We start from the raw sequence: 26076 nt of genomic DNA on the forward strand, positions 1-26076 counted from the left end.
TAAGTTATTATTACAATAGTGGTGTGACTTTAAGCATTTCTGCTATAAGAAGGGGGTGGCAAAACTAGAGAAGTTGTAAACATTTATTTTCAATTTTCTATTTTTTCTTGAAGAGATATTCATATACAAATATGCATGTTGATATTGAAAATGAAAAGGAAAATGTGATTCAATTAAGAACTGAGTATTAACTACCTCAAAGAGAATTTGTTTAAATTTAGCTTATTTGAAAACATTTTAAAATTTGTATGAAAACACATGTCTAATACTTTCAAACATCATCTTCAAAATTGTTGATATTATAACTACAGAGTAATGATTGAGTGATGTCATGGTATTTTAAACAGGGCTTTTGAGTTCAAGTTGCAAGGTTTTTAAATTTAGTAGTTGTAGTAGTAGTAGTAGAGGTTGCATGGTGCATGATGTCAATTAAAATATCATTCTAAAAATGAAATATAAAGAATTGCAACAAAATATAGGAAACAACATAGACATGAAGTACTAAATGATAAAAGTTAAAAGGTAAAAATGGTAAGTAAAATAAAACTAAAGGTTAAGGCTTGTAAAATTTTTAAAACTTGTCAAAATTTATTATACAAGTCACATTCGCTCAAAAAGTCCAAGATTTTCTCAGGTGCAATATAAAATTTCTCAATTGAGTTCACATAAAAGAAATTGTGCCCTGAAGGTGAAACTTGATGTGCCCAACAAGAATATGTTCCCCTGTCAGTGGACACTGACTGGGTATGCACTTTGGTCATCGTTGACCAGTGGACACTGACTGGGTATGCACTTTGGTCAAGGCCAGGTGTGCATGTGCAATATGTAATCAATGCAATACGACTTTATCTCTGTGATTTGTTGTATATGAGAAATGCCATTTTCCAATATTGGGTTGGATATTTTCAGGTATGTTTGCCAAGTTTTCATTCCACATACTTTGATATGTTTGGAGAACTGGCTGATTTATGTAATATTTTAGTCCACTGAATCTTCCATTTGGATTTTAACTTTAATGTTAATTTTGAAATATAAAAATTTGTCCATCTATATACTTAATTAACTATAATACAAAAGCAAAATATTTTATTAAGAATCTTTGACAATTCTGATTTGAACATGTACCTTGTCTCTGACAAGGTTGACTGGAGCATGTACCTAGGCCCTGACACATTTTATTGGAACATGTACCAAATCTCTGACAAAGTTCAGTGGAACATGTACCTAGTCCCTGATAAAGTTAATTGGAACATGTACTTAATTGCTGAAATGGTTTATTGAAACCTGCACCTAGTCCCTGACAGTTCATTGGAACATGTACCAAGTCTATGACAGTTCATTGGAACATGTACCAAGGCTCTGACAAATGTACATATGGCAGTCTCATAAGGCATTATATTGTTTTCTTGATGTAAAAGCAGAATCAGACAACAATCGGTGGAAAAGCTCAATAGACAAACGTACTTCAGACTTTCAGTGAGTCATCCTCATCAGGTGAGTATCGAACCTGTGACTCTTGGATTCAAGTTCAGTGCCCAACCAAATGAGCCACAATGGTTCTGAGCTAAATATGGAAATTATTCGGTGGGTTTCATAACTTTTATATGAACCAGCACATGCATAAAATTCTGTGTATAACATTGAAATATATGCCTCGGTTTCCACAGAGAAAATTCTCTGTATAACAATGAAATATATGCCTTGGTTTCCACAGAGAAAATTCTCTGTGTAACAATGAAATATATGCCTTGGTTTCCACAGAGAAAATTCTCTGTTTAAAAATGAAATATATGCCTTGGTTTTCATAAAGAAAAGTCTCTGTATTACAGTGAAATATATGCCAAGGTTTTTAAAGAGAAAATTCTCTGTATAGCAATAAAATATATGCCTTGGTTTATATAGGGAAAATTCTCTGTATAAGAATAAAATATATGCCAAGGTTCAACTTGCCATTTGGATGCCCTTTATGTTATACTTACATCTTGAGTAAAGTTGTGGCATTATGTAATATACATAGTACTGATACATTATGTAATATACATAGTACTGATACATTATGTATATACATAGTACTGATACATGATGTTGTTGTTGTTGTTGTGGGGTTTAACGCCATTTTTCAGCACATGATAGGCTATGTATGGCAGCCAGTATTACTGGTGGAGGAAGAACCCAGGAAAACCCTGGGAAGAACCACTGACCCACGAGAAGCTACTGGCAAGCTTTCTCACATTCCCATATTGGCTGAATCCTAGACTCTAACCCACGCAGACAGAGGTGAGATGGCAGTGATCCGTAATGAAGAGCGTTTTAGACCACTCGGCCACTCAGGGCCCCGATACATTATGTAATATACATAGTATTGATACATTATGTATATACATAGTGCTGATACATTATGTGATATACATAGTACTGATACATTATGTAATATACATAGTACTGATACATTGTGTAATATACATAGTACTGATAAGAACAAACGCCATACAATTGCCACACTACTGCCATGATAGGCCCAGGTTGTGTGATAAATCCCAAACCACATTGATACTAAATAACGGCAAATACTTATTTTAAAAACTTTCTCAGATGATGAACTTGACCACCACATCTCATCCACTCTCCTTTTTAATTTGTTTTTACAAACCTGCCCCAAAAGGGGCCTGTCATTGAAGAAATATGTACATTAGCATAAACATATCATCATTTAAAATCCTCTCTTCAGGCATACAAGAAATGGGCCAAGAAGTTTGGTGCAGAGGAACAATTGTTGCCAGGACTTAAATATACTCATGAACAACTGTTCTTCATAAATTGTGCCCAGGTGAGTCCAGAAAGCAGTTGTTTAGAATTATTTTCTTGGAATCATGATGCTTTACAAAGGTAAATATTTTTCACTCTCAAAGAGCAAAAATGCAGTCTTCAGTAAATAATGACTGTAAATAATGAACCTTTACAAAATAAAGTTTGTGACATCTGATTTATTGTTTCCACTTTATTTCCACTTCGTTTATAGCTCCATGACCTCGCTTTTTACCAATATTTACTAATGATATCTTTGAGAATAAGTCCACTCCTGTTTTTAGACAAATTCATTAGGATGGCTCTCTGGTCTTGTCAAAGTCAAAATCATGGTGCTTTCTCGAGACATAAATATCTACACCGATGAAGATACTGCCTCTATGAAACAAGTTTGCATATTAGTGTATTGCTGATTTCAAAGAAGAAAGACCACCACAACAACCCTCTTAAATTGTTGGCATTCCATTTCTTGAACTCCTGAGTTTGCTTATAAATGTCAAGGCTGCAGGTTAGTTACTGAAATTAAGATTTTATTTTGGATTACAGCAAAGTAATTTCTATATAGGGCCAGTGTAATTGATTCACTTGGGATCAAAGAAAAGTAATTGTTATATATGGCCATTGTAATTAGTTGAATAACAAGTCATTTGATTGATATGTGTAATAAAATGATTGTAAATTGAAAAGATAAGTAATTCATGTTTTAGAAGAACATTTTACTGCCATTTCAAAGTCTTGTTCATGTTGAATTAAGTTCTACTGTTTGCCCATTTTGACCACCGGTGCCTGATGTGAAGTCATTGCAGCACATTTACTGGTAATCAAAAAGTTCATGATAGTGCTTGATTATATAATAATAATAATAATAATATTATAGAAATAATAAACATAGTCATTTAAAGAATCTGTTGATCCATTGCCACTGTTAACAATTTTCAGGTTTGGTGCCAGAACATGCGTCCTCAGGAAGAAATTCGCGTCATTCGGACTGATCCTCATAGCCTTGAATACTTTAGGTAAACACAGTGTATTTTTCATGGGAATTATTTAGGTAACACAGTCTAGTCCAGTGGTGTCAAACTAATTTGTTATGACAGGCCAGATTTGATATAAAGGTACTTTACTCAGGCCATAAGTATCCTAAACTATGAGAAGCATGCATGCAAATTTGACACCAACAAGAGACCTAGTCTGCAGGCAAGACTAATGATCTCACAGGCCAGACTAATGCATCTGACAGACCAGACTAATGCATCTGACACCCCTAGTCTAGTCTTTATGGGCATTACAATTAATAGTTCAGCAGAAAGCTGCCTGAAGCACCACTGATATCCATTTGCACAAAATGCAGTTCTAAAGAATGAAAAGTTTAATTTTTTTTAGAAGATATTGCTTTAAATCAAAGAATGCAAACTTCCAATATTAAAAAAAGAAAAAGAATTTCTAAGAATTGTTTATCTCAAAATAATTCACTATATTTAAGTTGCACACAGTGACTGTCTTGAAAATCTTGTAACTATTCCTGATGAATGAAAAGTAATATTGCCAGAAGACTTCTTGTGATGTCTAGTTGGCTGTAAATGAAAATTGTGTCGATATGATGTCCAATGTGGCCACCATTGTAGCCATCTTGAAAATCTTGTTATGGCTACTTCACCTGAATTAAAAGTAATATTATCATGGATTTTCCCAGGAAGACTTCTTGTGATGCCCAGTTGATCCGAAATGAAAATGGTGCTGATCTGATGAAAATATTACCAATGCTCCTCCTGATGGCATGGTGACATTAACATGGTTTTTTTTTTACTAAACATCTTATAGAAACAGCAGCCATGTTGAGAATCATGTAATAATTATTTATCCTGAATGAATGGTCATACCAACATGGCTGTGTGATAAAATGGCGCCAGTCTGACTTCTCATATGACTGCCACAATGGCCATCTTGAAAATCTTATCATTAATTCTAGATGGCTGGTATATCAACATCATGCTTTAACCGAAACACCTATGATGTCAGGTTGGTACTAAACGGAAATAGTGTCAAAATGACAACCAGTATGTCAATCATGAGTCTAGGACATTACCCCCCTGTCAATTACCACTCTGCCACTACCCCTTGCTATTACCCCATCAGTATATTACCCTCCGTTATGTTACCCCTGAATCTATTACTATATATCATATAATTTTTATACCCCCAGAATAAATAATAAATTAAAATAAATTGCAAAAGAATTTATCATAAATTTTTAGTTTAGTTAATTAATCTTGGCCTTGAAAACATATTCTTGTCCTGGAATATTCAATATTAAATTCATCATATCATAATATTATAGTACCATAAAATATGTTATATTGATATGTATGTGAAACCAATACTCTTATCAGAATGTGTTTGTGTGCACTTAAATTGACGGGATAGAAACTTATTGCGGTAAAGCCAACACAATATCAATTAACAATTCAATTCGTCGTCGCACCTTGTCATCACTGTATTTGCTATAGTTTGATCTTGTATCTGTATTTGTAAATGATGGTTATGGCAGGGGGGTAATAAACCATCGGGTAATATACTGAGGGGGTTGTTTTTTGTTGTTGAGTTTAATTATAGTAGCGTTCGCACAATTGTGCATGTGCCACTTTTTTCTGACTGCACCGCAGCCTGCTAGTTGTTCCTGGGGAAGGGATGGTGCCACCTCCCCCAGGCTTTTATGGATTCAAGGAACCCTGATAGTTTGGCCTCAATCTTTGGGTCCATAAAGGTCCCTACAGTTGAATGGTTGGCTGTCATTAGTGGGAAGGAGAGCTCGGGAACGGTCCTGCTTGCTTTACATTGCTGTTTTCTTGTTGCATTTGCCTTTTTTTTTTTTTCGAGAATTTTTTTTTTCTTTTTTTTCGAGATTTTTTTTTTTTTTTTTCTCTTCAAAATGTTCTAAAAGGAGGGGGCATGTTCTATGCTGTTTATAGAGGTTCTTAGTAGATATCATGTATGAAGAGAGATTTTCAAGATTATTATGGTATTACTAGTCGAGGTGTTTAGGGTGTGTTTCCTACGTTATGTTATTTATAAGTTTTTAGATATTACCTCTTTAAGTTAATTATTAATTGATGTTTTTAGAGATTGAATGTTATTTATACTTTATTTAGCAAGAGACCGGAGTCCTAGCCGATTACACGGTTCGTTAAGGACATCTAGGACCGGAATCCTAGCTGATTACTCGGTTCGTTAAGGACATCTAGGGCATCCGATTTTGCGGTTTCCTTAGTTTTTTATAGGTGCTTCGTAAGTGAATTATTTATTAATACTTTTATAAAATTGAATGATATGTTATGGTTTTTTATGTGGTGGCTTCTACATTTATTTAGCTAGTTACTGGGTCTTTTGGTTTTGTGGGGATAGTAATTATATTTTGTTCCTAAGTCCTGCTGAGTCTATGAATTGATTTATATTTTTATATGCTGATTGTTTATTTTTATTAGAGTCCATAAGTAACTCTGGGTATGTGTGTGGTAATCCAATCTCTTTTTGGTTTTTGATAAATATTTTCCGAGCGAGTTGATATTTTGGGCATATATTGAATACGTGGTGTAGATCTTCGGTGGTGTGGCAGTTAAAGCAGTTAATGGTTGCTGGTTTGGGTCCTATAAACCTTCCAAAACTGCTTGCTAGTTTAGTTTTTCCAGTTATTATCCTGTTTATGGTTTTCTGTTCTAAATAGGTACCCATAGGTAGCTGTATGTTCCTATCTACGTTTTTTGGGTTTCATGGTGATTTTTCCCTTTTGTGGAGGAGTTCCAAAAATCTTGCCATGTTTGGTCTATATATGTTTGTGCGAAGCTTATTGCTTCTGTAGAGCTATAGTTAAGCTTGATAGAGTTTTGATCTCCTAGTTTGGTTTTTGCAACTTTGTCTGCTGTTTCGTTGCCAGAGATTCCAATGTGCGACGGTATCCACATGAGCTCGACTAATTGATGTGCTGTGGTGATATCGTCGATTAATTTGCATGCTCTGTCGAGGAATTGTTCCCTAGAGTGTGTATTGCGATTTTGGATCGATTTGATAACGCTTAGGGAATCGCTTATAATGACTGCTTTAGGTATTTAGTTGTCTTTGATCCATTTTAGTGATTCAAGTATAGCCCAGAATTCAGTGGTGTAAATGGAGCAATAGTCAGGTAATCTGGATCCCGTTTGTATATTGAATTCAGGGATGACTATTGCTGCTGCTGTTCTTGGTGGGTTGTTTGTTTTTGATCCATCGGTATATATTTTAACATAGTCCGGGTATTTTTGGTTGATTTCGTTTACCAGTACAGGTTTTAGTAAGTTTTCTTGTCCTTCTTTATTGCCTAATTTGGTAGCTTCAATGTTAATCCTTGGTGGTTTTTGTAACCATGGTGATTTGTTCTGGTCTGTATTGTTTGTTACCTGTTTTTTTAGTAGAGGTATCTTTTCTCTTAGTTCAAGGATTACTTTGCCACTTGGTGTGATAGGTATGATTTTGGGTTTGAAGACAACTTTACACTTATTTATAGCTATTTTGGTGGGATGGTTGTCTGGGTGGGTATCTAATCGAATGGAGTATCAGAGGAGCAGTTCTTGCCTACGTAATTTTAAGGGTAGTTCTCCTGTTAGTATTTGTAGTTCTTCTAATGATGTTGAGGGGAGTGTTCCTGTGCATAATAGCAAGGCTTTTCTCTGGATAGTGTCAAGTTTTTGTAGTACAGGCTGCTTAGCCGAGTTATATGCTTGGCAACCGTAATCCAGTTTTGATCTAATTAGGCTTTTATATATCGTGAGGAGGGTTTCCTGGTTGGATCCCCAGTCAGTCCCTGTGATGTTCCTGAGTAAATTGAGATCTTTGTTACAATTCTGGGTGAGTTGTTCAATGTGCTGTTTCCATGTGAGGTGGTTGTCAAAGAACATTCCTAGGAATTTTACTACTGTTACGTATTTGATTAATTGATTTTGTATATAGAAGTTTGGATAGACTAGGTTGTTATTTCGTTTTGGGGTGAATATGATTGCCACAGTTTTTTCATGAGATATTTTGAAACCCCATTTGTCCGCCCATCTCCCTATGTTGTCTAGGCTCTGCTGGATTTCTTTAACTGCTGTGTTATTGGCAGGATTTCCATTCCTCCATATGCCACTATCATCTGCAAATTGTGACAAGTTTATTTTTCTGGAGGCTACATTGAGGTCAAGGTCGTTTACCATTAGGTTAAATAGTAACGGACTTATTACACTGCCTTGCGGTGTTCCATTTTCAAGTGAAAATTCTTCCGAATGGGTGTTGCCTATTCTTGTGGTAATTTTCCGGCCTGTGAGGAAATCGCCAATCCAGTTGAACAAGCGTCCAGTTATTCCAAATTGGTTTAATTTGGTCATTAGTCCATTGGTCCATACTAGGTCGAACGCTTTTTCTAGGTCTAAAAAAACTGCTATGAGGTTGCGATCGGTTTTCCTATGTGCGTTAAAAGCGAGTTTGATGTCTGTTTCCAATCTGAGAAGTTGGTCAGTTGTGGACCGTTTGTTCCGAAAGCCACATTGATTTATGGAGAGTAGGTTATTGGTTTCTAGGTGGTGTTTTAACCTATTTGCGATTATTGTCTCCATTATTTTGCAAATATTGTTTGTAAGGGAGATGGGTCGGTACGAATTTATGTTGTTGGGATCTTTACCTAGCTTGGGCATTGGTATTACTATGGCCTGTTTCCATTTGGTGGGAAGTTGGCCTTTATCCCATATCCTATTAAAGAGTTTGATTATGGCTATTGTTACATTGATAGGTAGTTTTTTGTAGATAATGTAACCTAACTGATCCTTACCAGGGGATGTTTCGTTTTTGGATCGTAGGGCTATCTTCCATTCATGTACTGTGATGTCGCTATTTAGGTGAGATTCTTTTGTTCCTTGGTCTTGAAACATTTGAGGTTGGGTTCCCTCTATTAGTTTTTTGTGTTCTTTAAAGTTTTTGGAGTGATTATTGTTGCTACTCATGTTCGAAAAATGCTTCGCTAGGAGGTCTGCCTTATCTTTATTTGTTATGGCATTTTTAATTTTTGGGGCTGAGGTAGTTGCTTTCCCTTTTATGGCTTTTATCTTGTCTCATATTTGTTTTGAGTTTGATTTTAGACTCAGTTTAGAGCAAAAGGTTTGCCATATATTAATTTTAGCAGTTTTTATTGTTTGTTTTAGTGCTTTTTGTTTATCTTTATATTGCTGGAATTAGATAGAATTTTTGGTGCGTTTATATTTATTTAAGGCCCTTTTTTGTCTTTATGTGCTATAGTGCACTGTTTAGTCCACCATGGTACAGGGTTTTTATTTTGGATATTAGTTGTCTTTGGTATGCATCGGTTAGCTGCTTCTATAATTGTGCCTGTTGTGTTATCATAATACATGTCAATACTTGGGCTTTCTAAGTGATCTGGATGTACTTTAGCTAGTAATAATTGGAATTGGTCCCAGTCTGCCTGCTGGTACCTCCATTTAGGTGGGGTTTCGTTAGGAATGTGTTGAGTTTTTGTTTGAATATTGATTGTGATGGGAAAATGGTCATTTCCTAACGTATCTTCCTGATCCACCCACCAATTTGTGATTTGAGCCAATTTTGGGGTAGTGATGGTTAGGTCTATGGCTGAGAGAGTGCCATCCTCAGGGTTTAATCTAGTGTTCGACCCGTCATTTAAGATGACCAGATTGTTCTCAGTTATCCATTTTTCAACCATTTTTCCTCTTTGATCTTCATTTTTACCTCCCCATAATTTACTGTGTGCGTTGAAGTCGCCACAGATCATTAGATTGTTGTTGTTGTTATTAGTGATTGCCTTTAGTGAGATTAGGTTGGTAGGGCAGAAGGTACCCCCTGGGTCGTATGCATTTATTATTTGAATGTTTGTGGTTCCTATATTTATCATTACTGACATTATTTCGATGCTATTATTGATGTTTAGGTTAGGGGGTACTTCTATTACTTCATAGTAGATTAGTGTATCTATTAAAAATATTGCTAGTCCACCCCCTTTCTGCCTCATGGGTCTGTTTTTAAAGATTCCCTGGGTATAGCCTTGTAGTTTGGGCAGGCGTTTGTGTTCTTGTGTTATGAGGGTTTCCTGTAGGCAGATTACGTCTGGTTTTATGGCCGTATTATTCAGTTTGTTCTGCAGTTCTGATAGGTTTTTAAAGATTCCTCTGCAGTTCCATTGCCAGATGGTGATTTTATTATTTTTTGTACTATTCATTTTTGACGTTGTCTTTATCTATTAGTCTTGTGGTCCAATCAGCTAGTATGGTGAAAATGGTTTTGAGGGTTCTGATTATGCTACTGAGATCTTGCATTATGGTTCATGTTGTTAGGTTCATTACTTCCTGTATTAATTCTGTGTTAGTGTGTGTGTTAGATTTGGGGATGTTTGGGGTGACAGTTTTGTTTGTATCTGGAGTGTTATCAGGGTGGTCATGGTTTGTTACAATGTGGGTTGTAGTTTTTGGTTCTTTTGTTTCCTGATTCGAGGGTATGTTTTGTGGTGCAATGTTTTCCCTTCTGATTCTGCGTGGAGAGTTTTGGTGCTCATTGATTGTTTCAGAGGTAGATTTTGGTGTGATGGAGTTGTTTTTACAAATAATGTTTTTGGCAGAATGGTAGGTGAGGTGTTTTTCGTTCATTAAGTCCACTATTTGTTTCTCTTTTATTGCAAATTTGCATTCTGCCGATCTAGGATAATGATTTTCTTTACAGTTAGCACATTTTTTATTAATTGTGTGGCATTCTCCTTTGTGTTGACCTCCGCAGTACTTACATCTTGGTTTGAATCTACATCTGAGGGCATAGTGTCCCCAGTGCACGCATTTGGTGCAAAATCTTGGCCTATTTATGTAGTTTTCCAGCTTATGGTACACTCCTGACTGTCCTAGCTTTATTATTGAGGGTATTGGCTCGGTAGCCTCTATAACTGCTTTGTTTGTTCCTTGTCCCATGTGATTTTTAAGACGATATACTTTGGTGGTCTGTGTTCCATTTGCTGTGAGTTTATGAAGTAGGAGTTCATTGCTTATGTCCTTGTTGTATCCGTTTAGTGCTATTACTTTTTTAAAGATAGTGGTTTTAGTGGGTTCAGCCAGATTAGTTGTGGTTTCACTGTGTTTGGAATTCGAAGTGACTCGTGGTTTCCTCTGAGTGCTATGGTGTCTCTCTACTTTGATCTTTATTGGGCCTATAGTTTCAATTTGGATGAATTTTTCCACCTGTTGAATTGTGCTGCATTGGACAATGAGGTAGTTTCGCCTTGGTCTTATCAGTTTGAATTGTCCAGTGTGAATTTTGGCCAGTGCTGTCATAATACTATTGGTACTTAGACTAGTAATTCTGTTGCACCTGCTGCTTATGTATATGGTGTGTTCGATGGAATGATAACTGTACATTTTGTTTTGGGGGTTATGTTGTTGTTTTATTTCCTGTTTTGAGTTAATCTTACTTGTGGGGTTTTTTGGGTTGTTTTGGGGTTTTAGCGGGCCCTTGCCATTACCTAGGTATGTGTTTTGGGTTGTTTGGGGTCTTTGGGTTGCCATATTAGTGATGCTGCTGGGTCGTTTTGTAGTGTCTAATTCATTGGATTTGTTCCCATAGGTTGGTGGTTCCCTTGCTGTTATTATCCCAGATGGTCCAGGAGTTTGGCTTGAGTGTCTAGTTTCTTTCCTAATGTTTTGATTTATTGTTGTTTGCTTGATTTCCTGTTGTTGGTTTGTTTGCATGCTTCTAGAATTGGTTATTTCATTTTTGGTGAATTTTGGGGTGCTGGTTATGGTTATGTGGTCTAATTCTGGGGAGTTTAAGGTATGTAGGTTACTGTCAAATTCATTTGTTAGGTTTGGAATAGTGGTGTCTATATCTTCATTTGTGTTTGGTTTTTCCGCTTCCTTGAAGAGGATTGGCGATAGTATTGGCATTGTATTTATATTGTTCCCTGGAGTGTAGTTTTGTATTTCTAGTAGTTTCTGTTGGTGGGGTGGGGTGGGGTGGGGGTGTTAATTATGTCTGCTGGTTTGTGGTTTGTTTGGTCTGTGTTTGAGAGCAGAATTTGGGGTCCCAGTGTGATGTTGGTTGAATTCGAGTTTGCTGTGGTTGGTACTACTTGCGTTAATCTTGCTTGTTTTACATGCTTTATTGGTGCTGTTTGGAGTTGTGATACATCCAATATTTTTACTGATTTATTGATAGGGTTGTTTGGTGGTTTGTGTGTTTGCGTGTTTGGATTGAATAGAGCCATTTGTTTGGACCTAGTTTGCATTCTTCTACTTAAATTGCGTATAGCATTGAATGATGACTTATCTTTTGTTTTTGTCCTAACCCAGTCTGCTCCTCTGCTAGAAGTCTCTCCTTTGTTTTCTGTTACGTGTTCCTATCGTTCCTTTGTTTGATAGTTCCTTTGTTCTGTTCAATTCCTTTGTTCACGGCTTGGCGGTTTGCTAATCGTTTCCTCTTCTTGGTATTATTTCTTTGCTCTTGTTTTCCTGTTCCTTTATTCTATTTTAATCGGTGATGGTGGTGGCTGCACTCAGTAGAACTTTTAAAATTATACACGAAGCCGGTTTTACACAGTAAACAAATCAAGCAAATTGAGAGATAGTTTGACTGAGGGGGTAAATGATGGAGGGTAACGGCATGAGGGTAGTGGCAGGGGGGCTAATATCCTGCTTCCGTCAATCACAGCTGCGCTAACTTGAAAATGTTATTATCACTGAAGAATATCATAGTTTCAATACTTAGCAGTTCAGAGGATGAAATGGTCACATCTTGTACTTCTTGAAAGTCTTTTAACCTAGTAGAGCTTCAGTTCCTATGAGGAACTCGTGTATTTTCAGTACCACCCTACCCACCCCTACATAAAAAAATATATTAATGAACATCTTATGTATGAAGTTGTGGCATGTTACTGTCATAAAATGTAAATAATTCTGCAAACAGTAATGAGTTGATGCAATTAAAAAATGTATTGTCTAGTCAGAACAGTCGTGTCAGAATATAATTAAGTTAAGGCACAACTCTCAAAGTGTCACCTCTGTGATACATTTCAATGGTGAAGGATTAAAGGTCAACTCTAAACACTTCCTGATGTCTCTGAAAACATTAAATAATGCCTAAACTAGAGCTAGAATTTTGTAAATTTGATTAGCAGGGCCATAAAGAGGAGAATTGTAAAGCTTAAGTTTGGAGAAGATATGCCTTCAGGGGACATAACTCTTTAAATGATGGAATGGAATTTTAAATGATACAATTGTATGAAAATACATTTGAGATATATACAAGTTTTTAGCCCTACTGAAATAAAAACCCAGAGTATTAGGATAATGACCTTTGACTCCATACATTTTCTGTACAACAACTTTGATATATTGTTAAGTTTTCTTCCACAACAATCTATCATGTAGCTTCAACATGTCATAAGATGCAGGGATTCTGAGGTGGGTTACGTTTGGTCCTTGTAGCATGCCCTTTTTTTACAAACTGATGGCTCCTCACCCCCAACTTTGAGGGAAAAATCAATCTCAAAAATGGATCTTGCATGTGTTTTATTTAGCATGTTGGAAGAGATAACTGATCTACAAACTGAAGTCTGTATACACTTGAGGGAAACAGTTTTGGACATCATCGGTGGAAAATGTGTATCTAACTGAACAATGCATACATGTTTTTCATTGTTCAAGTTTGAAGATCACTGTGACATCACTAACTAGCTTTGTTCTTCGAGCATGTGATTGGTTGATCAGAACAGTTTGTGCTCTGAACTGTCTATGACACACTGAATTAGAGATGCTGGTTGGGTTTGTTTGATTGACATAGTATGTACTGCAGTTCCAAGAGTTACACTGTTTGCACTTCTGAACTGCCTCTGCAGTCCTCAGCTCATAGTCTCAACCCAAGTATGGAGGAGTCTGCACCAGGTGGAACAATCCTGTGCAAGATCTTCCCAAGTCTCAGGGTCGATATTGAAATGCTTCAAGCATGATTTGAAGGAGTCTTTGACCTCCTGTAGCTCACTGGAGAAGATCTTTGGCAGCTGCTTCTCTCAACAACAGCTGAGTGTAGATGCTTGGAATGCCTGATATATGAGAATCTCAGTGTCATCGGCCTTGTTTTGTCATGTTACCCTTATTAGTGTCCTCAGGCAGCCATTATGAAAATGGTTCAGCCTTTTGGCATAGCATCTGGACATTGTCAAGGTTGTGCATGCATACAACAGGGCTGCAACACAGTTGGTTTGTAAACCTTCAGGTTTTTTTGTTGTTGCAGACTTGTGCCTTTTTGCTCCCACACATTTGTATGTAATCTGTTGAAGGTCACATTTTCTTTGGCAATTCTGGCATTGGTTTCATCACTGAGGTGGATTGCACATGATAGTGTAATGCCAAGATTGGTGAACTTTTCCATTGCCTGAAGGGTTTGGATCTAGGCAAGTTTTTCCTGGAGCAAATTAGTGCATTACTGTTGTCTTCTTAATATTGATTGTGACGCAAAAATTGTCACAAGCTGAAGTGAAATTATCCATCCTATATTGCATGTCCGCCTAAGATTTGGCATTCAAGTAACAGTTATCATGAACAGTCACTTCAGTCACTTCATGTAACTTTGCCTTTGCACATTGTCTTCTCAGACTGAACAGCTTGCTATCAGTACTGTATCTGGTGTTGTTTCTAGTGTCATAGTCACGGAAGGGATCTGTAAGCATGGGTATGCTGAAGAGAACTGGGGCCAACATGCAGCTTTGCTTGCTTCTCTTGGTGACTGGGGATGGTTCAGATGATTGACCTTCATCCATGATGTAAGTGAGCATGCCATCATGGAATTACTGAACCATTTTGATGGATTTCCCAAATTTTGCCACAGTCCTCCACAGGCCCTCACCATGGCTGTGTCAAAGGCTTTGGTCAGGTCAGTTAATGTCATGTACAGGTTGGAGTTCTGTTCTTGGCATTTCTTCTAGAGATCATCAGCTGCAGACACTGTTTGTGGTCCCCAAATCCTTTTCTGAAGTCACACTGATATCCAGGTAGGGGCCCTTATCACAAGGTAATTCAGCAGAATTCTGGCAAGGATTTTGCTGGTTATTGACACTTGACAGCAAGGAGATGCCCTGTTGGTTGTTGCAGGATTGTCCAGTTTCTGCTTGTACAAGTGGACAATAGATGCATCCTTGTACTCCTGGGATATAGTTCCTTAAATCCTCATGGACTGGAAGACTTCCTTCAGTTTTTGTGCCATGTGTGTGTTCTGCTTGTAGACTACTCTTGGTATTGCACGTATTCCAGGTACTTTCCCATTTGATAGCAGGTTAGTTGCTTTCTCAGTTTCAGTCCAAGTTGGAGGATCACAAGAAATATGATCATTTCCACTTGGGACAGTTTAATGTTGATTAAGGATGCTACTGAAACGTTCTGCCCATCTTTGTAGTAGTTTTTCTTTGACAGCAGTGTGACGTTATCAGTACTCAGTATTGACAATGTTCTTGATGATTGTGATCCACAGATTGACTTTAAAGTATCATAGAACTTCATGTCATTCCTACCTGTTTAAGACTGAATTGTATCTGCCTTGTTTCTCAGCCACGAGTCTTTGTAGTGGTCATCCTTTTGAATTGTTGAAGGCTGCCTTCTTAAATGACGAGTTGCTGGCTTCTAAACAGGTCTTTTGGAGCTGATGATTCTCATTCAGTAGTCTCTGTATGGCAGCATTGTTCCATCAAACCAGTCTTGTTGCTTACATGTAGTGGAAATGGGGGCTTTTGGATGAGTCAAGTACTAGTATACAGTCTCTGAAGGACTCACGGTACTAATTCCACTCCAATGGTAAACATATGGAAACACTGTCATATTCAAAATTCAATAACTTAAAATTTATGGGTGCTGATAATGACACCTATAATTTTTCGTGCACATCTAACCTTGGTGCAAGCTTATGTGTGGAGAACACCATATGACCCGCGGCAATTTGTTTACATACATGTGCATGAAACACGTGTTATTGATTCTGCACCAAATGAATCAGGTGCTACTTTCAGTATTGAGTACTCCTGAGTCAAGCCTGTAAAAATGCTAAAATTGCATCAGTAGAAATTTGTCAATATTTTTTTTACATTACATATAGGACAAGCTCTCAAAAGATATTTTTCCTAAAATTTTAATTTTCATTATTAACCAATTATGGACCACCAAACCTGTAAATACTCTATCATTTCTTCACCCATTTCTAGACTGGTTCACAGTTCTTCCGTATAATTAGTACCGTGTGTCCTATAACCAGATTTAATTTTTTTTGAAAAAGTTGTATTTTACTCCTTGATATTAGAGCATAATTGTAAGAAAGAATTGGCCATGTTTGTGCATGGATAATAGTGCAATAGCATTTTATGTGATACCAATATCTATAGTTAAATTGCATCCGCATCACATGTTGCTGTGTTGTATTGTACTTATTAGTGGCTTATTCTTGTTATTAAAATAATTGTTTTCTGCCTTTGTATCTTCATGTTATCTTTCTATGGCATGCATGCTACACAAAAGAAACACAAGCATGCTGACATCAGCAAGTATGACATCACAGGGTATCAAATTACATGACGCATTGTATTTTCATCTCTCACTGGCTATAAGACAAGTTTTAAATGTTTTAAATTTCAAAATTGCATTTCTTTTCTTGCTGACTCTCACAGAAATAAGATACAGTGCATCCCTATTCACATCAATCAAACAAAACAAATAAGTGTGCCACATGACAGGTCAAAATGATAAGAGGCCATTGCCCTTTTGTGACTAAAACATATACACACACCCATGAAGTATCAAGAGATGCTGACATTCCAAACTTATTTAAACTATCATCACATGTGATTCATGACCCCCAAATGTTAATAAAAAGGTATAAAAGCCAAGGAAGAGTTCCATAAGCTTTATTATACTGAATAATTAAATAACATAGTGCTACTTTTTAGTATAAAACTATGGGGAAGGGTGAATAAGCAAAGAATAGACAGAGTAATTTCTTCAAGCCTGGTAATGTTCCCCACAACGGGGGTGGGGGGAATGTGTATCAACCCAAATAACACATCAGCATGAGGTATGTTACATAAGGACAGCAAGAGACAAATTTGAAAAAGCTATCCAAAGTTCCTATAATGCTGACATTGATGTTGGAGACAGAAAGTGTATGCACAAACTGTTATGACTCAAGCTATTAAGTATGCTGGAGGTGGAGAAATGTGTGAAAAACTTTGCTATGCCAAGACAAGTTCATGTCTCTATGCAATACGCAGACACTGATAAAAATTGTCACTGAATACACTACTTGTTAAATTTAAGTAATAGAATTGAATTGCATATTGAAGTTGTCTAATACATAAACATATACCTACATTTACCCAAAGCTCATAAAAAGTTAAGAAAAAGTCTCAAAATCATTACTGTGGCTACTTTCCACTATAAGCAGTGTTAAATTACTTACTTTTTAATATAAAGCTGAAAAAATGCATACATTATTGAACAAAAGAGAAACAAAGCAAACATTGCAATCACTCAATTACAGTCAAAGGGGAGGTAATACACCTTGAATTGGCAAACCAAATAGCAAGCTCTAATTTACAGCTAAATGATTCCTTACTATTACTTGATGGTAAGAACAGAGCAATGTAGGTTTAATAAATAGCTTTTGTTTCAAATATGAAACCATATTTCTGACATGAAGCTTGTTTTCATTTATTCACAACAACATATATGGTGAAGAAAACCCATATCACTTAGTGCACGCAGTAATCAAATGCTGAGATTTGGAATAATGTGTTCTGAGACCACAAGTTGCAACACCCTGAGTATAAAGGTTTTCTATCATGGGACTTGGTACATGAAGAAAAAAGAGATCTGGTTTGGTGGGAGAGAGCAGTATGTTCACCATGCAGTTATACATCAAGAATGTTTCAACTGTATGAAGGGAGGTTGGGGAAGAAAAACTGCCTGTGTAAAGAATGCAATACAGATAGGACTTTTGCAGACTTATATTGGGAATGAAGGGTTGAAAACTATTATTTTAAGTGAAAATGTCCCTCCCTGCTCCCTCAACAAAAGGAATGCAGAAAAGTTCCAATACTGTTTGCCCAAAATGTAATGTACCAATATGAGAAACATGCTGAACATAGAATAGGTGTCAAGGAGTTTAATTCTAGGATAAGAAATAAGACCGGTATAATTGATATTCAATGTGACTCAACATATAATAATTCAATTTACAGGTTGAGGCAATGCAGCATGTGCAGTTTTGTGCACAGTCCTTATTTTTACAATGTTCTCTGCTTTGATCTGCTGAGTGTGTCTCTAAAGTTAAATGATCAGTACTGATACATAAGTGATTGTGACATAAGTGGCTTACATATAAAATCTACCCCACCCCACCCCATTTTGGGGAATTATTGCATGTGTTAAATGGTATTTAACCATACAGGCCAATCTATGGGTACCATCATATGAAATTCTGCCATCAGGCCATACTGTGCTCTTTTCCCTATGGCCTGAGCTATATACTTCCACTCTCCAGTGTATAAAACCATCCCCATCTGTCTTTTGTATAGAATTTTTCTCCAAAATCACATGCAAACCATGATAAAAAGACTCCATTATCACTGTCATATGTAAAAACCACCAAATTGATACCCTGGATGCACGTGGTAACCATGGAAACAACAAACTCCTATTATGGTATAGGTCGCATATAGGACTCATGGTACTAATTCCACTCCAATGGTAAACATATGGAAACACTGTCATATTCAAAATTCAATAACTTAAAATTTATGGGTGCTGATAATGACACCTATAATTTTTCGTGCACATCTAACCTTGGTGCAAGCTTATGTGTGGAGAACACCATATGACCCGCGGCAATTTGTTTACATACATGTGCATGAAACACGTGTTATTGATTCTGCACCAAATGAATCAGGTGCTACTTTCAGTATTGAGTACTCCTGAGTCAAGCCTGTAAAAATGCTAAAATTGCATCAGTAGAAATTTGTCAATATTTTTTTTACATTACATATAGGACAAGCTCTCAAAAGATATTTTTCCTAAAATTTTAATTTTCATTATTAACCAATTATGGACCACCAAACCTGTAAATACTCTATCATTTCTTCACCCATTTCTAGACTGGTTCACAGTTCTTCCGTATAATTAGTACCGTGTGTCCTGAAGGAAACCAATTTTTTGACTTCACAGCAGTTGTTTCTGGTAAATCAGCTGTGATATGCTTACAGGGATGGGATAAACAGGCAATGTATAGGTCACCTTTTATAACCTCTTCCTTGTGCTTTGGAGGTGAGCATGGTGAACCTAAATAGGGCTGCTCATTTCCAGGGACTGCCAAATTCCACTACTGCCTCATTTCAGTAAGAAGGGACCCATGCCCCTGAGCCACCTGTGTGCAGGTTTGCAGCTGCAGCTCCTAGTGTATTAATACCTGCTGCTTTGTCACCTACCCCTTTGCTACAGGACTTGACCGTTATTATCTGATGGTGGTGGTGCCATGATGTCATGTCTGTATGAGTTGGATTTAAGTAAGAAAACATTGGAGAGAATCACCTTCACCCTCTTGTCCAGATCCATTTGAATCCAGTGGTATGACGCTGTAAAAATGTCTGTAGACAAGTCCAGATGTAGTGTATTACCATCAGGTCCCATTGTGCTAGAGCTGATGCCCTGTGTCATCACACAGGTCTAGCCATTAGCCTTCACAGCCAGGTTAGGAGCATTGTTGCTTGGTTGGCCAATCCACTAGAAAGGACATTCCAGATAGGGCCAGGTATATCGGTCCATTCAGGGTCAACAGTTGCAGGTAGTACCGTCTACTGTTGAGTAAAGTTCCGGCCATACCTGAAACGTGTGTGTGTGGGGGTGGGTGGGGGGAATACATCTATGTATGCATGAATGGATGCTATATACGTGTAAATATGTACACATTATGTATGCACAGTGTTTAATGGCACAACAAATTGAAAGAATGGTTAAGGCAAAATAAACTGGTTGCACACCACCCCTTCCTCACCCAACTTTACTCCTACTCTTTATTCTAAATAAAATATGTTGAAGCTGATCTGTTCTTCCATTATGACTTCAAGTCTGGGTCCTTTTGTTTTGGCAACTAGTATGTTTTACATATTAAGTATATTGTGGCCTCTCATTGTTGTTGTTGTTGTTGTGGGGTTTAATGCCATTTTTCAGCACACGATAGGCTATGCATGGCGGCCAGTATTAATGGTGCAGGAAGAACCCAGGAAAACCCCGGTAAGAACCACCGACCCATGAGAAGCTACTGGCAAGCTTTCTCACATACCCGCATTAGCCGAATCCAAGACTCGAACCCATGCAGACAGAGGTGAGATGGCAGTAATCTATAATGGAGAGCACTTTAGACCACTCAGCCACTTGGGGCCCCTGTGGCCTCTCGAAGAGTGAGGTAAAATCTCACAAATAGTTGTGGGTAGTGAGCCTCACAGAGCGAGGTAAATAGTCTCCAAGTCTCACAACACTATAAATTTATTGTTCTGTAAAATTTATCCTTCTCACATGTTGAAATAATTTGACTTTTCTGACAATCAGTATTATATTCTTTTAGAGAATGGTCACAACAATCTTTGTTTTATTGGTTATCATACATATAATTTTGCAATCTATTTCAGGGTGACTGGTCCACTTCAGAACTCAGCAGAGTTTTCAGAGGTTTTCAAGTGTCCAGTAGGTAGCCGCATGAATCCACAACACAAGTGTACTATTTGGTAGGATGCCAAATGGCACTGAATGATGCATCATTATCCTCGAACCTTCAAAACTGATGAAAAAGATGAAGAAAAACACAACAAACTTTAGTGGCATTATTGAGGGGAACATCCATTTATAATTTTAGAATGAAAATGAATAAGTCAGTTCACAAACCTCCACAGGGCTACATGTGTTTGTTATAAAACCCTATTGAGGGGAACATCCATTTATAATTTTAGAATGAAGATGAATAAGTCAGTTCACAAATCTCCACAGGGCTACATGTGTTTGTTTTTTTTCAAAATATGTTCAGATTGCCATTATTTAAGATACATAGACATTAAAGAAATATTCCTGAGCTTTTGTTTTATTTCTTGTAAATGCCAATAATACTTGATGCTCTGTCAATACAACAGTTAAATTGTACCATGCTCTAATTATAACTGAGGTCAACATATGTAGTAATTGGTACAAGGTAATATAAAACCCTATGCAATACTTGATAAAAGGCTATGTAATAATTGGTACAATGCTATACAAAAGTTTTTAATAATGGTTGCTTTTGTTGTGGGGTTTAACGCCATTTTTCAGCACATGATAGGCTATGCATGGCGGCCAGTATTAATGGTGGAGGAAGAACTCTGGGAAAACCCCGGGAAGAACCATTGACCCATGAGAAGCTACTGGCAAGCTTTTTCACATACCCACATTGGCTGAATCCTAGACTCGAACCCACGCAGACGGGTGAGATGGCAGTGATCCATAATGGAGAGCGCTTTAGACCACTCGGCCACTAGGGGCCCCATAATAATTGGTACAAGGTTGTATAAAAGTCCGTGTAATAATTGGTACAAGGCTATAAAAATGTATGGAATAATTAGTACAAGGCTATAAAAAGTCCATGTAATAATTAGTACATGGCTATAAGTATGAATGTAACAATTAGTACAAGGGGATATAAAAGTCTATGTAATAATTAGTACAAGGCTATAAAAGTCTATGGAATAATTAGTACAAGGCTATAAAAATGTATCTACTAATTAGTACTAGGCTATATAAAAGTCTATGTAATAATTAGTACAAGGCAATAAAAATGTATTAAATAATTAGTACAAGGCTATAAAAATGTATGGCATAATTAGTACAAGGCTATAATAAAAGTCTATGTAATAACATACAAGGCTATAAAAAGTATGTGATAATTAGTACAAGGTTAAGTAAAATGCTGTTTAATAATTAGCACAAGGCTATGTAATAGTGGGGAGTCATGGTACTTGCTTGAACTTTGGGTTCATAATCCAAGGGTTGCAAGTTTCTATACCAGCCTGGGTCAGCTGCATCAATGTGTTTTGGAGAAAGACACTTCCCATTTCCCTGGTGGCCAGTAAGGTGTTTTGGAGAAAGAGACAACCCATTTCCTTGGTGGCCAGTAAGGTGTTTTGGAGAAAAACACTTCCCATTTCCTTGGTGGCCAGTAAGGTGTTTTGGAGAAAGACATTTCCCATTTCCTTGATGGCCAGTAAGGTGTTTTGGAGAAAGACACTTCCCATTTCCTTGATGGCCAGTAATGTGTTAAAAGTGCCATTAAATCCAACAAAAACAAAGGTTAAAGATTCTGTAATAATTGGTACAAAGTTGTGTAAAAATTGATTTTACACAAATTCACATTACAATTGGGTATGTTTAATGTGAAATTACATAATGAATTCTTAATTAGACTGGCAAATGAATTTGGTGAGAAAAGTATAGTAACTGTTTTAAAAGTAAAATTCATACATTATTGTCCGAGACCTTTACTTTTTGTCATTTAACAGTAATATACTTCGTCTCGGGATATATAAAAATCTTTGTCCTTTCATCTGTCCAACACACAAATTATTGAATGCAGCAAATTTATTTTTTCATAGATTACCAAGAAACTAATTTAATCACCTGAACATGATGTGCATACAGACAACTCACTATATCCTTGCAATTCTTATAAGTTATACCCCTATTAAATAATGATAATGATAATAATAATAATAATACTTTATTTTAATAGGTAAGATAATAATAATTGGAAAATAATGTTGTTATTACTTGAAGTTATTTAGGTCCAATATTCAATATTGCTATCCCATCCTTTCACAATGAACCTGGGACAAAAAAGAAGGAAATGAAGGGCCTAAATTGCCATCAACACTGGACTCATAGATTGTTAAAAATCAATACCAATTACAATCGAGCCGGGACCCGAGTGCCTGAGTGGTCAAAAGCGTTCTCCATTACGGATCACTGCCATCTCACCACTGTCTGCCTGGGTTCAAGTCTTGGATTCGGCCAATGTGTGTATGTGAGAAAGCTTGCCAGTACAGTAGCTTCTTGAGGGTTGGTGGTTCTTTCCGGGGATTTCCCGGGTTCTTCCTCCACCATTAATACTGGCCGCCATGTATAGCCTATCATGTGCTGAAAAATGGTGTTAAACCCTTCAACAACAACAACAATCAAGCCTACTTTGATTGCTGATTGGACTACATACAATGATCCTGTATCATGCATCCCATGCCAGTAGCACATCAATACTCAAATGGATCAGAAGACCACCTACAGTGCCATGGTACCTAGTTTCTGTTACAGAACAAGGGCAGTCGATAGCCATGAAGCAACTGTACCTGTTATGGTTCCAAGCCTGGTAGCTTTATGGATTCAGTTTAACCCAGTGCTATCACCAACTAGTATAAAATGGCTAAAATGCAGATTCAATATTGTTCCAAGTGCTGAAGGCCTATAGAAGACCTCAGCCAGTCAGATTTGAGCTCTTTTGTCAGTTTCATAGAGTACAATGATTCAGAATGGACGCCTCTTTCAGGAGGGAGACTTTAGTCAGTCAAGATCTGCATGATTTTGACTTCCATGTTCCAGTTCACAAATCCTCCAGGCAATCCCTGAGGTTTGCTTTCAGGGACATGGTATTCCAATTTAGAATGCTCCCTGTTAGTTTCAACATCAGTCCCTGGGTTTCCACAAGAAATGTGGTCAGTGTAGTGTCTCAGGGCAGTTTCCATGTCCACGACATCCAGCTACCTGGACAAAATATTACAAAAGCACCAGGTGAGTTATATCTCAAAATATAATTCTCTTTTTTTACTTCTATTCCACCTTGGATTCATTATCAATAAGGTCAAATCCAAAATGTGCCATCCCAACATTTTGCCAAGATGATGACGCAGCTTAAAATGCATTCATCTCCCTCAAGAATGTGTGGCATCATAGTCTTGATTTGCCTGTTCAACAGACCAATCTGCTTTGAAGTTAATCTTGATGGTGTCTTCAATTCACTCAAAACATCACATCTCAGCCTGAGAAGAGCTACTAGGTCTCAATGTGGCAGTGAATTTTATAATCCTGAGACACCTGTTCACAAGAACATTGCATATCATTCTGTTGTTCCAGGGGCGACTCAAGCTGTACATAATGGAACAAAGAGTCCTCATCTCTGACAATACAAGGTTACATCTCTGCAAATGAGATAACCTCATTTGCTACACAGTGAGTGTTACTTTACAGGTGAAGCCTCCAGGAATCATGATTTATAGATGCCAGCAGCAGGCCTTGAAGTGGGGTGGGGTCTCATCTCCTGGCATTATTTTGAAAAGCCTTAGGATTATATCCCGCAGAACCAACTTTTGTACATCAGACTCTTTGAGATGAAAACCATGGTGAATGCATGTTATTGGTGGCAGGACATGCTAGCTGGAAATGGTGTACTCATCCTGTTTGAAAACGTCCACTTTGAATTATCTCTAAATACAAACGGTGGGGGCAGGACCTAATCCACAGACTTGTGCCTCTTGTTTTCCAATTTTCTTAGTTGGTGTTATCAACAAATTCACACAGTAGTCACATTCAGGGCAGGCTCAATGCTTTGGAGGATGCTTCCTCTCAGAATCGGCTAAATTACAAACCAAATGGTAGATTGACCCCTTTGTATTCAGTTGAGTCTGTGAGATTGCCCCCTTTTTATTCAGTTGAGTCTGTTCCCTCTGATGCTGGCTCCTTGTGGAGCTATTTGTGACAAGTTGGAATACAAAGCTCCCAAGCTTTGTCTACCAAGTCCCAGATAAAGAAAGCCTGGGCAGTTGATGCTCTTTTTACAGAAACTGAACCGAGGTGGTGTGAAGAGGGATGTCTAGCTAATTTATACCTTTGAAAGAGGAAAAAGGTTGACATGTCTGTGTAGGCTCTATTGTCCTGCATATGATGGGTTAGTCACTCTGCGTACAGACAACTAACCCAAGAACAAATTTAACTGTTGCACATTTCAGCTCGTGAAGTTGGGGCAGTCACCAGTAACATAGCTTTCTAGCACAACTATTGCCTAATGGACTATATGCCTGAGAGATGTGATGGGTTCATTTGGACCATGTGGAACATAAGCAGCACTGCAACAGGCAACCTTCCCAGGTCATTTAGCAGGTTTTTAGTAACGTGGCCAAACAACTTCCATTGGGGGGGGGGGATTTTTCCAGTCTGCTTTTTTTGTTGTTATTGTTGTGGGGTTTAACACTATTTCTCAGCACACGATAGGCTATGCATGGCGGCCAGTATTAATGGTGGAGGAAGAACCCAGGAAAACCCCTGGAAAGAACCACCAACCCACGAGAAGCTACTGGCAGGCTTTCTCACATACCCACATTGGCCGAATCTGAGACTCAAGCCCATGCAGATCGAGGTGAGATGGCAGTGATCCATAACGGTTAGCGCTTTAGACCACTTGGCCACCTGGGGCCCCAAACTTGAAATCTGGGCTTACCAGTACATGTATATCATCAATGTCTTGGACGAGTTCAATAATGAATGAGATCCACAAATACTAATGAAATAATCTAACATATGATTGGCCGACTTTGTTACCATTCATGAGGTCAAATTTCTGATCTGATTTTGATCAAACTTAGAATATGTACTTATATTATCAAGATCTGGGAAAAGTTTGAAAATGAAGTAATGTTTTTTAATTTAATTTTTGATCAAACTTTGAATGTAGGCTTATATGATGAAGATCTGGCATGAGTTTATGGAATCCATGCATATAAATAAAGTGATTTTACATCTGATTATTTATCTGAGCATGTCATCACTCTAAAGACTAATTTAATATAGCTTTTATCAAATTTTGTAAATAGGTTTAAACTGCCAAGATTGTTCATAAAAACAATTATAAGCAATTACCATGCATATTAATGAGGTAATTTTGCATCTGATTGGCTGAGTTTATAAACACTTTGGTAACTCTTTTTCTGATCATATTTTCCTCAGACTTGATACATTGGCTTACAGTATATCACTGTTATTAATATTTTGTATGTGCAAGATATATTTTATTGAGATCTTACTTAGATTGGCTGAACCTTTTGCCACTTTAAAATCTATTCCTTACCCACATTTAATCAAACTTGGTTCATTGGCTAATATGATCAAGATG

At 37.3% G+C, this 26076-nt stretch overlaps 1 protein-coding gene across 3 annotated transcripts in view; it reads left to right on the plus strand.

The window, feature by feature from the left end:
* LOC149782243 (neprilysin-1-like) overlaps window positions 1-20837 on the plus strand; it is an 85613-nt gene extending 64776 nt beyond the window's left edge. For 2 of the 3 annotated variants that reach the window (XM_089933630.1, XM_089933631.1), the window contains 3 exons: window positions 2729-2827; window positions 3745-3821; window positions 20531-20837. In XM_089933630.1, coding sequence (XP_089789756.1) covers window positions 2729-2827; window positions 3745-3821; window positions 20531-20630 — 276 coding nt within the window. In that variant the 3' untranslated portion in view covers window positions 20631-20837. The remainder of the gene's footprint in view (window positions 1-2728; window positions 2828-3744; window positions 3822-20530) is intronic. The other variant, XM_089933629.1, reaches the window with a different exon arrangement.
* Window positions 20838-26076: the final 5239 nt, after the last annotated feature.

The sequence above is a fragment of the Sinohyriopsis cumingii genome, chromosome 15 (assembly GCF_028554795.1).
Source record: "Sinohyriopsis cumingii isolate HCF-2022 chromosome 15, ASM2855479v2, whole genome shotgun sequence".
NCBI lineage: Eukaryota > Metazoa > Mollusca > Bivalvia > Unionida > Unionidae > Sinohyriopsis > Sinohyriopsis cumingii.